At 42.5% G+C, this 16,953-nt stretch overlaps 1 protein-coding gene across 3 annotated transcripts in view; it reads left to right on the forward strand.

The window, feature by feature from the left end:
- The window catches only part of ATG16L1 (autophagy related 16 like 1), a 55,496-nt gene extending 45,431 nt beyond the window's left edge, over nt 1–10,065 (forward strand). For all 3 annotated transcript variants that reach the window (XM_089672328.1, XM_089672329.1, XM_089672326.1), the window contains 5 exons: nt 2,610–2,715; nt 4,960–5,109; nt 5,577–5,624; nt 7,848–7,949; nt 8,709–10,065. In XM_089672328.1, the coding sequence (XP_089528454.1) occupies nt 2,610–2,715; nt 4,960–5,109; nt 5,577–5,624; nt 7,848–7,949; nt 8,709–8,802 (500 nt within the window). In that variant the 3' untranslated portion in view covers nt 8,803–10,065. The remainder of the gene's footprint in view (nt 1–2,609; nt 2,716–4,959; nt 5,110–5,576; nt 5,625–7,847; nt 7,950–8,708) is intronic.
- The last annotated feature ends 6,888 nt before the right edge of the window (nt 10,066–16,953 follow it).

Genomic DNA, 16,953 nt, shown 5'->3' on the forward strand with positions numbered 1-16,953 from the left:
ATGCATGCACACATCAATCTGTGATACCTTTCTAAACGTCAGCAACTATTATACTTATTCAGGTACTTTGTGCTATTACCCAATCCTCCACCATGGTGTAAATAGTGTAAACCACTCCCATATGTCACCACAATCACCAAAAATAATTGTTTCTCATTTTACTCATTGGCAAAAGGGCATTCAAGACTATCTCTTTTCATGCTGCTCTGCTCCTTTAGGGATACCCAATTAGCTCCTCATAATCTCCATTTTTTGGTAGGGCTGTGTGGTCTGACATGGCAAAAATCCCATGCTGTACCTGTGGTGGCTGTGTATTCAGAATGGAGACCGAGAAACTCAGGCCACCACAGCCACCATACACACATGGCCACCTCAGGTACAGCATGAGATTTGTTTATACTCTGGATTTTGGACTAAGCACTTTGTTAGCCCTTGATATGTCAGATCCCTTTTTTCCTCTGTGTACATACAGGAGCCTTGAAAAAGTATTCATACCCCTTGAAATTTTCCACATTTTTGTCATTTTACAACCAAAAACATAAATGTATTGGGATTTTATGTGATAGACCAACACAAAGTGGCACATAATTGTGAAACGGAAGGAGAATGATAAATGGTTTTCAAAATTTTTTACAAATATGTGAAAAGTGTGTTGTGCATTTGTATTCAGCCCCCCTGAGTCAATACTTTGTAGAACCACCTTTCACTGCAATTACAGCTGCAAGTCTTTTGGGTATGTCTCTACCAGCTTTGCACATCTAGAGAGTGACATTTTTGCCCATTCTGCTTTGCAAAATAGCTCAAGCTGTCAGATTGGATGGGGAACGTCTGTGAACAGCAATTTTTCTAGTCTTGCCACAGATTTTGAATCAGATTTAAGTCTGGACTTTGACTGGGCCATTCTAACACATGAATATGATTAGATCTAAACCATGCCATCGTAGCTCTGTCTCTGTTTAGGGTCGTTGCCCTGCTGGAAGGTGAACCTCTGCCTTAGTCTTAAGTCTTTTGCAGACTCTAACAGGTTTTCTTCTACAATTGCCCTGTATTTTGGCTTCATCCATCTTCCCATCAACTCTGACCAGCTTCCCTGTCTCTGCTGAAGAAAAGCATCCCCACAACATGATGCTGTTCTTTTAGAGGTTCACTTGGGTCTTATTTATTAGAAAAAGATTCTCTTATTTTTTATTTCAGAATGTCACACCTTTCTGTCAGGTATTGATGTGTTCGATATCTCATCATCTCTTCCTTTTGAGGTTCCCTTTGTTTTTCTTTTCCTATAAATCAAGGATGGGATTTCCAAGGCTTTAGCCTTCAACTCATAGGTTTCCATTTTGACCACCTTTATGTTGGTCCCAGTTTCTTCCACCCAATGTTTCTTGGTAGTGTTTTTTTTTTTTTTTTGACAAAGTAAAATATGGTACAGTGGCATGTTATAGTACACAACAGGTGATACATAATACACATCCAAAATTTACAGGCTGAACATTTGTTGAACTAACAACAGATAGTATATGCAGCATACTGGAAATTACAGTATTATTATGTCAGTCTCCTCACACAAGGGTTCTTAATTTGAGAACTACTGTACGGTGGAGCTGGATGGGTAAACCTGAACTCTCCAGCACATTTTAGGTCACACAAGTGTTTGGTGTATCAAGCCATCTATCCCATATTTTGTTATATTTCATGGGGCATCCTCTATGGATATAAATCCATTTCTTGTCAGGAAGTGTCGAGTTGACTTCTTTCAATTAATCTTGACGTGTTGGGGATGTGGTCTGTATCCAGTGGCGTGTAACAAGTTTCCGAGCACTAGAGAGGATGTTTTGCAAAAAAGTGACCAGAAACTTGTCATCTTCTAAATCTGGGAGGAGGCCCAGCAGACATGGGGGAGAGGTCTGTATGTAAACAATACTGATCTCTCCCCTGTCAGGTCCAGCACACTGCTTTGTATTGCTCTGCATAGCAGAGCAATACAAAGCAGGGTGCTTGCACAGTAAAACACAACACACAGTTAACCCTTTGATCGCCCCAGATGTTAACTTCTTCCTGCCCATTATCATTAGTACAGTGTCAGTGCTGTTTATTATTGATCACTGTATTAGTGTTACTGGGGATGTAACTGACATTCAGTTCCCCCCACAGTGTCAGAATGCCCGCCGCAGTACTGTAGTCCCGCTATAAGTTGCCAATCGCCGCCATTACTAGTATAAAAAAAAATTCCAGTATATATACCGCCATTTGTAGACGTTTTCACGTAAACCAATTAATTTACACGTAGTGGGATATTTTTTTTTAAGCAAAGACATTTATATATATATATATATATATATATATATATATATATATATATATATATATATATATATATATATATATATATATATATATATATATATAATATATAGATGCAATTGTCAGTTAAAGTAAAGCAGCGCCGTATTGCAAAAAAAATACCTGGTCAGGAAGTGGGGTAAATCCTCTGGAGGACAAATGGTTAAGAACAATATTCCTATAGATGTAAATTCATTCTCTCTGTTCTCTCTACCACTGCCATCCTTGCGTTTTTATTTAAATTGTTGTATTTTATCTTCTTGTAATTCCAGGTATTAAGACTGTGTTTGCTGGATCCAGTTGTAATGACATTGTCTGTACAGAGCAATGTGTGATGAGCGGTCACTTTGACAAAAAGATCAGATTCTGGGATATAAGGTAGGACATTTTCTGATGAAATTCGTTACGGTAGGCATGTTTATCTAACTGGATTGTTTTGAAAAATAGCCATATTCTGAATTAAATCTGTAAGCTTTTCTGTAAACTTTAAAAGAGAAGTATAGGATTAAAAAAGAAAAAATCTTTTCCAGTTTGTTGCATTGCCTTTTGGCCTATCCTGTGCGCCTACAGTATTCACAAATGTCCCAAAACTTCTTCATACCCTTCTAAGAACTCAAAGCATCCATGTTACAGGTTATCTGGAGGACCTTCTCCTGAAGGACTCATCTCCCTTACACCTGTCTGCACAACACAATTCAGATGCTTCAATTATCTGCTCTCCAGCCTTCTCTTTGCCTGGAATACTTGGATCTGATCCTGGACACATCCCAAGCAAAGGCTTTCCTTCTCTAATTTTTTTTTCCCTCAGCCTATGCTCGAGATTTGTGATGAAAGAGACCTTCTCAGTTCTAGGCTATACCATTCACCCAATTTAATTTGAGACAACCTCCAACACAACATCTTATTGACCTGGAACATACATGTTATTTCTCTTGACCAACCCAAGCTCCTGTCCAGCAAGGGAAGGAATTCCCAATCTTGGCGGATGTCCAGCCGAGCCTTAACAGTAGGAGTTTTTTTGTTTTTTTTTTCTTCTTTATCAGTGGAAATTGATAACAACAGATGCCAATCTTTCGGGCTGGGGAGGAGTGTTCCAGTCGAGGAAACGTGGTCACCTGTGGAAGCCAAGATCCCCATCAACATCCCGGAGCTCAGAAAAATACAAATAGCTCTGCAACACTGGACCCCCCCCTTCTGTGAGGACACCCAATCAGGAGGAAAACACTGATTCTAATTGCACAAAACTGGCCCAGAAGAACCTGGTACACAGACATACTCGGACTTCTAGCAGACCTCCCCTGGTTTCCTCCCAGCGATCAATATCTACTGTCTCATAGCCTTCTATTCCTTCTTTCTTCTCAGTTTCTGGCTTTAATACCGTGGCTGTTGAAGCCCAAGTTTTAATAGATAGAGGGGTCTCTTAGACTACTATTCCTACTTTGCTCAAAGCCAGAAAAGCCACTTCCAGAAAAGTGAACTATCTTACCTAGGAATTCTTCTTTACCAGGAGTGAACACAATGCAATTCAGTCCCAGAGATATGCCTCACATTCTGGCCTTTCTGCAAACAAGTGTTGATCAGAATTTGATCTTAAGCACTCTTAAAAATTAAAAAAAAAATGGATAAAGCCAAGACCTGTTCTTTCAAGGACATCTCTCACTTGTAAAAATCAAGGTGTCTCTCACGTCAGTATTCACTAGCAGCACCCTGTGCTTCCTTGGGATCTCAACTTGAGTCTCGCCACCCTGCAGAAACCACCCATTGAACCCATCAGGGATAGTCCTTTGAATTACAGCTGCTGTATTTTTATTGCTATCACATCTGTCAGATGTGTCTTTTAGCTGGCGTCTCTCTTATAATGACATCCCTTGTCATCCCTTTTAATGATAAGTTCGTTTTTTTGCCCAAAACCATTTTTTCTTCCTAAGGTGGTATCGGGATTCCACCTCATTGAGAACATAGTCCTTATCTAGGTCAATTTCTCACATTTTATGGCTACCAGCGAAGTAACGGGCTCCAATTTTATGCCCTTCCCTTTCCCTCATTATAGGCATTTGGGATAGACCTTTCAAGCCTTATAACTTTAAATCCCCCACTGTCCACTAGCCACTATACTTCACAATAAAGAGTTCAACCCGGGCCTCACCCCCAGTACATTTGATTGGTGGTCTAACAAGGGTCTTCTATGTATAGCTAATCTTTGTGATCACAGAGAATTTCTGTCGAAACAAACTCTAATAGAGAAGTATCACATGACAGAATCTGAATAATATAGATATGCCCAGATAACGCATCTCCTAAACGGAGGCCTTCCTCCTTTGCGTTCTTTGCTTACCCAACATTGCTTGCTACAAAACTGAAGACTCACAGTGGGTGAGATTTATAGTGAGGGTGCCCAGGGGGTGTCCTCAAAATCTCTACCAGTGTCCAATTACCTAAATGTATTGGCCTATGACGCATGGTCTAAGAATTCTTTGCCTGTGTTCTCTACTGTACTCCAGGATATGGAATTTACAGGAAGTAGTCAAAATTCCTCTTTTCCATATATGGCAACTTTCATGGTTCTTAGTCTAGGATTCAATTTTTATACCGTTGCTTCATATTTGTTCTTTGATATTCTAGAACTGAGAGTATAGTACGGGAGCTGGAGCTTCAAGGAAGGATCACTGCTTTAGATCTGAACCCTGAAAGAACAGAGCTGCTCAGCTGCTCTAGAGATGATCTCATCAAAATTGTTGACCTTCGTGCCAATGCTGTTCGGCAGACTTTTAGGTGAGTGAAAACTGTGATGCTTCTTTATTAGTTATTCTTTTAATGGTGATGTAGGAATTTAGGTTTTATACATTTGGATTTTCCTGCTGTCAGTGTCAATACAAAGCATTGCTTTGTAATATTTTCAATGCAATGGTACAAAGGTTGCTGACATGCAACACCCAATCAGATCTCATCTTCAAGCGATGCAGGATCTAATTAGATGTAATTGAATGCCATCATTGGATATTGCTGACCAGAATGACCTTTACATTGTGGCCTGAGTATATAGATATACTGCTTGAGAATCGTACTGCACTATTTAGATGTTCACTTCAGATGTTTTTAATTATTATGCAGTCTGTAAAACTTTTTTTCTAAAAATACATTTTCATTACTTTGATAATTGCCGTCCATAGTGGTTGGTGTGTTGATACCAAAAATTATACTGTGTTTATCTGCTAACTGCACATTATTTGTATTTTTAGTGCTCAGGGTTTCAAGTGTGGATCAGATTGGACTAGAGTTATTTTTAGGTAAGCTTTTTAACTATGAGAAAAAGGATTGTGGGAATTTTAATTCCCAGTAATTTTCAGTGTTTTATGCTTTGGTAAAGTGGTTCTAAAGGCAGAAGTTTTTTACCTTAACGCATTCTTTGCATTAAGGTAAAAAACCTTCTACAAGCAGCTCTCCCTAGCCCCCTTATACTTACTGAGCCTGATCTAGATCCAGCAATGTGCACAAGAGCAAAGACTCTCTCAGCTCTCTCCCTCATTGGCCCAGACACATCCACATCTAGGCAATCACAGCCAGTGCGTGGGGAGCTGGAGGCAGAACAGGTGACTTGCTATTGTGGTACCCGGCAGGGGAAGGGCCTGAAGTGCTGGCAGGGAGACCACAGAAGAGGAGTGTGATGGAGGTGTGGGTAGAACAGAACACACACAGATAGCAGGAGTGCACACAAGGCTTTTATTGAAAGGCAGGGATAGCAGAGTTCTGCTAGACAAGGGGCTAAGTCTGCAACATGGGGCTGGTACACAACAGTGGCCTCAGCAGAGGAGGTCTAGGCAGAGTGGCATGGAGAAGGTCCAGAGGGCAGAGGTTCTTCACCAACAAATCATGGGTTCTCAGAGGGCTATGTACTGGCCGCAGCTTCAAGACCACACAGGCAACAGTTGACAGAAGAGCAGAGGATAGAGTGAAGTCCCAGTGTCTGGAAAGCCACACAGATAATGCAGAACTACAAGTTACAGCAGTTCAATGCATCTTCTCATGAGACCTGCAGCCATGAGCTCCTCTGTCCATCACAGAAGTAAGCTCTGAATGTTCTCCCAACATAGGTACATTATATTTTCCTTTCAATTTGACCAAACCTCAAGCCCCCTGGTGCCGACACGTCTGGCTTTTCCCAGCTGCAGTACACCATGCTGTCTGTGCCTCTTGCTGAGATCAACCAACCTCATCTCCCATTCCCTGCGGGGCACAGGAACTCATAGATTTAATTAAAGGATAAGTTCACCTTTTGGACAAATATAATAAATGCAATTTTTTTTTTTTTGCACGTAAAATAATGTGCATTTATTATTTTTGTCCAAAAGGAACCTGGAAAGCATTGCACCAGCAATCAGAAGATCGCTGATGCCATGCAGGTCTCCTGCAGACCTGTCTGAATATCTGCTTGCCCTACAGGATGTACGAGCAAGCAGATATTCTTTCAGGAAGCTTCAATAAAGTACTACGGTGTCCCACAGCACCATGGTAGTTCATTGAATACTACAATCGCACAGCCGCTGAGGCTGTCGGGACTTGTAGACGCTCATTCACAGAAACCTGTGAATGAGTGACACGGCCATGTGTTGGCGGAGCCCCGCACGGCTGCACTGTTTTCAAATCTGACAGATCGTACAGGGAAACTTCACCCCATACTATCTGTCAGAGCGAGGGGGCAGCGGGCGTGGCTGCAGTTGCGGCTATGGGAAGATGTTACATGTTCCACCCTAAAACCGCGTGGAATGTGTAACATGTTCTAAAAGTGAACTTATCCTTTACGCAGACAAGCTGACTGCTTGACACACTTGTTGATTTCAACAAAACAACACAAAAATAAAATAATATTTCTGCTCTCCATCACAAGGAGGAGCAGGGCTGCTTTGTGCGAAAGCACTGCACTGAGCAGGCAAGTATGACATGTTTTATTATTTAAAAAAAAAAAAAAAATGTTATCCTTTGCAATCACTTTAATTCCAGGACTGACTGACTAATGCAGGCTATTTAGTAATCATTCATATCATTTGTGAAACAATGGCCTTGGTTACTGCATTGTACATAAAAGTAGGCCTACGTTTACTTTGTCTTCTGCATTGTATATAATCACTTCTATTCACATGGAGTGGAGTTTGTAGTGACTCTGCCACTGAGAGAAAAAAAAAAAGAAGAATCAGCAGCCTGTAAAATGTGATTATCAATTACCTATCTGTCTGGTGTACTCCAGGCTCCATTGGAATGCAGCTGCATGAGTGTGAATGGAAAATGCAGTGTTTAAATTAAACACCATTGACATGAACCCATAGTGAATTCAGCAGTTCCACATTTCCTGGCTTTAATGCCTTTTATGTTACATATTCTAACAAGAGATATTCTATTCTACATGATTTATTTTTTTACTAATCTATCACATGGTTTATATTTCAACAAGTTTAAAATGGCAATGCACTATGATTAATTTGTAAGTGAATCTAATAACTGTGTTATTTCATCAGTCCGGATGGTAGCTATGTGGCTGCTGGGTCTGCAGAAGGAACATTATATTTCTGGAATGTGATGACTGGGAAGGTAGAGAAGATCCTTGGAAAGCATCATAGGTAAAACAGTATGGAAATTGTGTGTTTTGTTTTTCTGTAACTCATAATATACAGGCCTTTCTTAAAGCAGGAACTATACCTATAGCAATTTGATAAAGAATAATGTTGTTTAGCAAGAAACATACATCCACATGAATAATTATGCTACTAAAATTAGTGTGTGCTGTAAATTGCTTCCAGCATTTTTCCTGTTTCTTCTTGCTGGAGGCTGCCAATGCGCTGAAGCCCAGAGCCCCTGAGCAGCAGTAAATCTTTAGGCTGTCAGCAGATTGGCCTCTACATTGTTAGCATAGTGCCAAAAAATAGAGAGCAACTAAACTTGAGCAGAGCAGGGTGAGGCAGTGTATTACTGGATTGTAAACCGTGTTTAATGTTTTACATAGCTATACCTGCAAAAGGGGCCAGGCTGAAGTGACCTAGCAGGACTTAGTTTTCTGTCTGAAGTTCCACTTTAAATACTTGGCTACTAATATGGCTGAGACAGTTTATGAGGGAAAAAAGAGAAGGTTGTTTTTGCAGTCCATATTACAACCTTTCTTGTATTTTTAGCTTCATTTTCCCAATGACCGTTAAATCTGCTTGTTTTGGGCAAAACAGGCACCTCCATGATAAATCTACTCCTGTGTCTATTTTTTTCTTGGGCATTATTGGCACACATTAAGATTTTTTTTGCTTATTACAGTATTGTTATTTTTTAGGATTGTTGGGCAGAAAATGTATAAATCCATTTAAAATCTTTTTCCTCTGCTTCTTTAACAGTTCGTCCATTAATGCTGTTGCTTGGTCTCCGTCTGGTACCTACGTTGTTAGTGTGGATAAAGGAAGCAAAGGAGTTTTATGGTCTGACTTTTGATCATCATGAACCAAGAGCCCACGCTAGTGATGAGTGGCGTCAGTTATTTGATGCTTTGCTGCTTTGGTGACAACCTCTTTGGAAAATAAATTCTCAATAGAACAGCAGTGTGTGATGCTGTGATGTGCAGACCACAATATTGTGCACAAGGCTCTGCACAGGATGCTCCTCACTGGTACACTGCCGTGGAATGAAGGACTTCTAAGTGCTTTATTGCTATGACACAGAGGACGTATTGTATGTTAAGAGATTACTATATAAAGATGGGTGAAAGAAGACTTTTAATATACACCCAGAGCATAATGTATACTTCTGTTCTGTTCTTTATTGAGAGATCATTTGTTTTAAATGGGCAAATATACCTTTTTAACAAAATATCAATCTTATAAGGGGGAGATCTGAGTTTCCAATTAGGAGATACATTAATCAGTTTTACAAGCTGATACATAGGGGCCACAAAGACTTTTAGAGCATATAAAGAAGAAATTGAGTTTATGGTTAGACTTCAAAGGATGTTGTTCAATGCCAAATATTTGTGTCAAGGGTATATTTTCCTATTTAAACATATCATCTTAAAAGGCACTTTAAATGTGTATTATTAAATTGCCACCATATTGGTTAATAGGTAATGTATTATATGCTTTTATGTGTAATTTCAGGTATAACCTTTTTGATTTCAGAAAGGCTTCTGTGTGCTGCACTTCAGGAATGGAAACAGCCCTTTGAAAACAATGGAGGGAGCTTTATGGTGGCCATACACAAGCAGATCTATTGCTATTGTCAAAAGGTTCCCTTCCACATCATTGCACTGCATGGACCAGCATCAGCTGTTCTGAGCTTAATGAACAAGTTCATGAATGTAAAAAAAAAAAATACTAGCCCCCTCAATAGAATAAACTGTCAGAACCCTCCCACCCCACTTACCATCATTACCTTTTTCGATGGCTATGGCTGCACTGTCTGGTACATCCATTGCATTTCTTGCCAATATCAAGCTGTGTATGGCCACCATTAGTCTTTACCTATTTAGCAGTGAATGTTTACATAGTTATGTAGATGTTAAATATATGAGAATTTTCTCATGATAAAAGTGTGCACGTGATTGAGCAATAGCTATTCTATTTGGTCACTGAATATATGTTTTAGGGATGCCCTGTTTTAAGTGAGATGATTATTTGTGTAGTGGAAGTAAATTGTGCTTCCAGTGTAATGTGCCCCTGAATGATTTACTTTTTTGTGTTTATTAAAAAACAAAGAAATTAACCTGCATTTTGTTGTTCCACAGCAACCTGCTGGTCATGACCACATGGGGACTAGATAGTCCACACGATTTTGGAACATATGGGATATCTTCCAACATGTGAAACTTCACCTTTACAGGATTAGTGCACTTTAAGTCAAGGTGTGCTTATCCTTTTTGCCACTTTTCCCTGATCTAACCTACTTCCCCCCTTCATTGATGCATACTTGCCTCAGTCATACTTTCTTTAAGCAAGTGTGTGTGTGTGTGTGTGTGTGTGTGTCAGGGGCGGACTGACAACTCATGGGGCCCCCGGGAAATAGGGGATCATGGAGCCCTTGTGTCCTTGCCCAAACTCAAAAAAGCCTGTGAAAAAAGTACCAGGGGTATCTCATGGGGCCCCCTACTGACCCTGGGCCCTCGGGCAGTGCCCGAGTTTCCAAATGGTCAGTCCGCCCCTGGTGTGTGTCCTACCTGCTTCTGACCCTAGACCCTGTAGCTATGGACTTGGTCAGGAAGGGGGGTAAATTCTCAGGAGGGCAAGTGGTTAAAAAGTCCATCCAGTTCAACAGAAAACAAAACACACACAAATCGAAAACCCCCATATACACTCACCTATACCCACAGTTGATCCAGAGGAAGGCAAAAAACCCCCCAGTAAAGCATGATCCAATTTGCTGCAGCGGAGGGGAAAATTCCTTTCTGATCCCCCAAAAGGGAATCGGCTATTCCCTGCATCAACTTTACCTATAAATATTAGTATCCAGTTATACTTTGTGCATTTAGGAATGCATTCAGGCCTTTGTTTTTAAAAGCAATCTACTGAGCTGGACAGAAACAACTGTTGAGGGATTCTGTTCCACATGTTCAAAGCTCTTACTATGAAGCAGTGGCATATCATCCATGGGTGCAAAGTGTGTGCTGCAGACGGGCCCCGAAGGGAATAGGGCCCACTGTGCTCTGACCCACTCTATACCCATGGATGAGATTAGCCTGAAGCACTACAGCTGTGCCTATCAATTCCCTCTCTCTGGCCCCTGTCACCACAGAGGATCCTGTGTGACTTGCTTCTCAGTCACACATACAGGTGAAACTTGAAAAATTAGAATATCGTGCAAAAGTTCATTAATTTCAGTGATGCAACTTAAAAGGTGAAACTAATATATGAGATAGACTCATTACATGCAAAGCAAGATAGTTCAAGCCGTGATTTGTCATAATTGTGATGATTATGGCTTACAGCTCATGAAAACCCCAAATCCACAATCTCAGAAAATTAGAATATTACATGCAATCAATAAAACAAGGATTGTACATAGAACAATATCGGACCTCTGAAAAGTATAAGCATGCATATGTGCTCAGTACTTGGTTTGGGCCCCTTTTGCAGCAATTACTGCCTCAATGCGGCGTGGCATGGAAGCTATCAGCCTGTGGCACTGCTGAGGTGTTATGGAAGACCAGGATGCTTCAATAGCGGCCTTCAGCTCTTCTGCATTGTTCGGTCTCATGGCTCTCATCTTTCTCTTGGCAATGCCCTATAGATTCTCTATGGGGTTCAGGTCAGGTGAGTTTGCTGGCCAATCAAGCACAGTAATCCCATGGTCATTGAACCAGGTTTTGGTGCTTTTGGCAGTGTGGGCAGGTGCCAAGTCCTGCTGGAAAATGAAGCCAGCATCACCATAAAGCTCGTCTGCGGAAGGAAGCATTAGGTGCTCCAAAATTTCCTGGTAGATGGATGCGTTGACCCTGGACTTAATGAAGCACAGTGGACCAACACCAGCAGATGACATGGCTCCCCAAATCAACTCAGACTGGAAACTTCACACTGGACTTCAAGCATCTTGCAGTGTGTGCCTCTGCATTCTTCCTCCATACTCTGGGTCCTTGCTTTCCAAATGAGATGCAAAAGTTGCTCTCATCAGAAAAGAGGACTTTGGACCACTGAGCAACAGACCAGGTCTGTTTTTCTTTAGCCCAGGTAAGACGCTTCTGACATTGTTTGTTGTTCAGGAGCGGCTTGACAAGAGGAATACGACATTTGAAGCCCATATCCAGGATTTGTCTGTGTGGTGGCTCTTGATGCACTGACTCCAGCCTCAGTCCACTCCTTGTGAAAGTCCCCAACATGTGTGAACTCTGCAATGTGGATCAACAATGATAGTGTTCCTTCATTTTTATATTTAATAAAAGCTCTTTTCTTATTATCTATAGCTTTTTTAACTTTGGCCGTAAGCCACATAAGTTTGATTTTTAAACTTGTTGCCCATGGCAATATATTTTGCAGTGTGTTTACATGCCGTCTTTTTGAAGAACTTCTATTTCTGTGTTTTGTTCATTGATGCCAATATTCCCCCCCTGTCTAAGTCTCGGAGAGCAGCCCTCAGCCTTGGAAAATTAGCTCTCTTAAAATTGAGCAGTTTTATTTTTCCCATGTGTGCTTGCGGTTTACAGCTAATAATAAATTAAAACTATTCTATCCAGATGTTTTTTTATATGGACATTCATAATAAGCTCTGCATGGTTTGAGATTACCAGGTCCAGCAAAGCATCATTCCTAGTAGGGGCCTCTATGAACTGTACCATAAAATTGTCCTGTAGTAGGTTTAAAAATGTTTGCCCTTTAACTGTTCCTGCAGTACCATTACTCCAGTCAATTTCCGGGTAGTTAAAATCCCCCATTATCATCACTGTCCCAGCCCTTGCAGCCCTTTCGATCTGTGCAAGGAGCTGAGTCTCCACCTCCTCATTAACACTGGGAGACCTATAACAAACTCCAATGATTACCTTTGTAGTAAGCATCCCCATGTGCAGTTCCACCCATCATTATGCCTCATCACACTCTCCATCAACTATGTCCTCTTTCACACTCGCTCTGAGATCACTTCTCACATAGAGACAGACACAACCACCTTTCCTATTTACCCGTCTCTCCGACAGAGAACATAGCAAGGAATATTAATGGCCCTGTCATGTGAAGAATGAAGCCAAGATTCAGCAATACCAATTAAATCATAGTTCTCTTCATGCGCCAAAGCTTCCAACTCACCTATTTTGCTTGGCAGACTTCTGGCATTGGTGAACAAACACTATAATTGATTGACACCTTGTTCACACATATTTTGCATATTTTTTATTTTCGTACTAATTCCACTGGTTGTAACATGGAAACCTTTGTATCATCTGCCATAGCCTTCCCTCCCTCTTTTCCCATTCCACCCACCAATAGGTACTAACTCTTGTCTGATCTGTCAACCCTGTTATAATCTAATTCTCCCTCCCCCCTCAATCCTAGTTTAAATACTCCTCCAGCATTCCCATAAACCTCTCCCCCAACATAGCAGACCCCCTTCCACTTAGGGGCAAACCATCTCTAGCATATAGATTGCACTCCAATGAAAAGTCAGCCCAGTGCTCTAGAAACCAAAATCCTTCTCTCTTGCACCAGGTCTTCAGCCATGCATTGACTTCTCTAATCTGCCCGTCTTTCCCGAGTTGCGCATGGCACAGGTAATATTTTAGAGAATATCACCTTGCAGGTCCTTCCTTACAACTTGCAGCCTAGTTCTTTAGATTGATTTTGAAGGAGCCAACACCTTCTATGTATGCTGTCATTGGTTCCATCATGGACCAAGACAGCTGGGTCATGCCCAGTCCCTCCCAGTAATTAATTAACCCGGTCCACCACATGCCGAACCCTGGCACCAGGGAGACCGCAAACCATTCGGTTGAGGCGAACCAGCGACAAATTATTATTATACAGTATTTATAAAGCACCAATAGTTTACTCAGCGCTGTACATTACAAAGGGGGCAGAACATGTGACAGAACAACAACAATACAATGCAAAACATGAGGGGATCGAGGGCCCTGCTCTTTCGAGCTTACAATCTAGGAGGGAGGGGATGGTAGCACAGGAGGAGATAGCTGTGGGGGATGAGGTGGTAGGAAGAGTGGAGGAGGTTGGCAAGTTAGCAGGGGGTGGCGTATGCTTTCCTGAAGAGGTGGGTTTTCAGGGTGCGCCTAAAGGAGAGGAGAGTAGGTGATAATCTGATGGGTTGGGGCAGGGAGTTCCAGAGGATGGGTGACACCCTGGAGAAGTCCTGGAGGTGGGCATGGGAGGAGGAGACCAGGGAACTAGAGAGAAGGAGGTCTTGTGAGGAGCGGAGTGTGCGTGCTGGGTGGTACTTGGATATTAGGTCGGTGATGTAATTTGGGGCAGTATGGTGGACGGCTTTGTACGTCAGTGTTAGGATTTTGAATTTGATCCATTGCGCAATCGGAAGCCAGTGGAGGGATTGGCAGAGGGGGGTGGCGGAGATGGAGCGGTTGGAAAGGTGAATGAGTCTGGCAGCCGTATTCAGGATCGACTGAAGCGGGGATAGCCAGCGGCGAGGCAGGCCAGTGAGGAGGGAGTTGCAGTAGTCGAGTCGTGATATGATGAGGGAGTGGATGAGCTGTTTAGTGGTTTCTGGGGTTAGGAAAGTGCGTATTTTGGCGATGTTGCGGAGGTGGAGTCTGCACGAGCTTGTTAAAGATTGGACTTGGGGCTGGAAGGATAGGTTGGAGTCCAGAATGACACCAAGTACTCTGGCCTGCGGGGCGGGTTTGATGGTGGCATTGTTGGATGTGATGGAGAAGTCAATGGGGGGTGGTGTGCGGGCTGGGGGGAAGACAAGAAACTCGGTTTTGGAGAGGTTCAGTTTAAGGAAGTAGAGCGACATCCAGTCTGTCGCTCAGTAGGTGTGTGATTCGGGCGGAGACCGAGGGGGTGAGGTGGGGGGGTGAGAGATAGATTTGTGTGTTGTCGGCATAGAGGTGGTAGTTGAAGCCGTGAGAGTGTATGAGTTGGCCAAGGGAGGAGGTGTAGATGGAGAAGAGAAGGGGCCCGAGGACGGAGCCTTGAGGGACCCCAACAGAGAGGGGGAGGTGGTAGCATTATAGGTAACGCTGAAAGAGCGTTGTGACAGGTAGGATGAGAGCCAGGAGAGAGCAGAATCTCTGAGGCCAAGGGAGTGTAGTTTTTTGAGGAGGAGGGGGTGGTCGACTGTGTGGAAGGCCGCAGAGAGGTCAAGGAGTAGGAGCACTGAATAGTGGCCATTAGCTTTAGCTGTTAGCAGGTCGTTGGAGAGTTTAAGTAAGGCAGTTTCGGTGGGGTGTAGGGGACGGAAGCCAGGCTGTAGGGGATCGAGGAGGTTGTTGTCGTTGAGGTGAGAGCTTAGGCGGGTGTAGACTAGGCGCTCGAGGAGTTTGGATGTAAATGGGAGCAAGGAGATGGGTCTGAGGTTGTTCGGGTCATTGGGGTCCAGGGAGGACTTTTTAAGTATGGGGGTGATGTGTGCATGTTTCAGAGGGGAGCGGAAAGTGCCGGAGGAGAGGGAGCGTAGGATGGAGGGGGAGGGAGGTCGTAGGAGTTGTGAGGGGATAGGGTCGAGGGGGCAGGTGGTGAGGCGGGCATCAGAGAGGATCTTGGAGACTTCCTCGATGGTAGTAGCCCTTCTGATTATAGAATCCCCTACTACCACCAGCTGTCTAGGCCTTCCTGCACTACCCTCACCACCCCTCCCAGATGGTCTGCCCTCCCGGCTGTTTGGGATAGTAGTGACATCCAGGGCTGCCACCCCTGAGCTTTCTACCCCCACATCTTCACCCAACTTGGCAAATCTGTTTGGGTGCACAAACCCAGGGCCGGCCTTCCTTTTCTGTGGGCCCCTACCACTACCTCTCATTACAGTAATCCATCTTCCTACCTGATAATCCTGATTAGCCCCTTCGCTCTCCACATCAATCCCATTAGCTAGCTGCTCAGAGAGCAGAAGACCCCTTTCAAGGTTGCCGGTTCTGCCCAGTGTTGCAACTTGCTCCTCCAGATCTCTAACGCGAGTTTCCAGAAGGGCAACCCGCTCACATCTGTCGCAGTGGTATCCATCCTGGAGCTGTTACTCCATTGCTGCATACATGTGGCATACTGTGCACTGCACAAAACCTTCAAACCTGCTAGCACATATTATCCCAGTTACAATATAAACAGGAAATATCAGTTGTCACAGGTTAGTAGACTCCTGTTATCTCCTGTTTCCAACTCCTGTTTTTAAACTCCACTTCTCAAACGTCCACTTAATGAAATGTCCAGCAAGCAAAATACAGGCAAGTTCACAAATGATACCAAATTAAAAAAGAAAAAAAGCGCCATTTACAAAAAAACACCAAAGTGTCAGCAGCATATCCCACCCAAAATAAATTTTGGCAACAATAATCCTAATTAAAAAGGTATGCGCTAATAACAAACTTATACAAAAAGTGTATATCATCATCCAAAAAAACATTTAGTGTTTTAAATAAATTATAGTGACCAAACATAAATTAGTGTCCAAAAAATATATATATTAGTGTCCAAAAAAAAAAAATATATATATATATAGATCTTCAGTGACTTGAACCAATTGTGAAAAATCCACCACCAAAGGAGATTAAATGAACTCACCAGAGCTAATGGCTGGTCAGATTATAAACCAGCAACAGCACTTGTGCTCTGGGAGCAATGAACCCGATGTCCAAATAGATATGGTGATGTTTCAGATACTTCCGGATAGTAATAATCACAGACAAACAACTTTGCAGCCCAAGCTCTTATGATGAACTTCTCCACTCTCTCATATCTCCATGAGAGCATACAATACACTCAGGGACAAAAAAAAGAACATAATGGTGCAATACGTTTTTTCATTTATTTCTTTAATAAAAAAGGTATAAGGAAACTCACAAACAAGGTGTCCAACAGACACCAGCTTCAATCGCAAAAAAGGTGAGATACAATTACCGCTCACCGCGGATCTCTCCCATACAGCACAGAACAGCAAGGCTCTCTAACGTCCACATCGTGTAGGCCACGCCCAACCGGTTTCGTCACA

Source organism: Staurois parvus, unplaced genomic scaffold (genome assembly GCF_062004578.1).
Source record: "Staurois parvus isolate SC_StPar_1 unplaced genomic scaffold, SC_StPar_1.0 ptg000126l, whole genome shotgun sequence".
Taxonomy (NCBI): Eukaryota; Metazoa; Chordata; class Amphibia; order Anura; family Ranidae; genus Staurois; species Staurois parvus.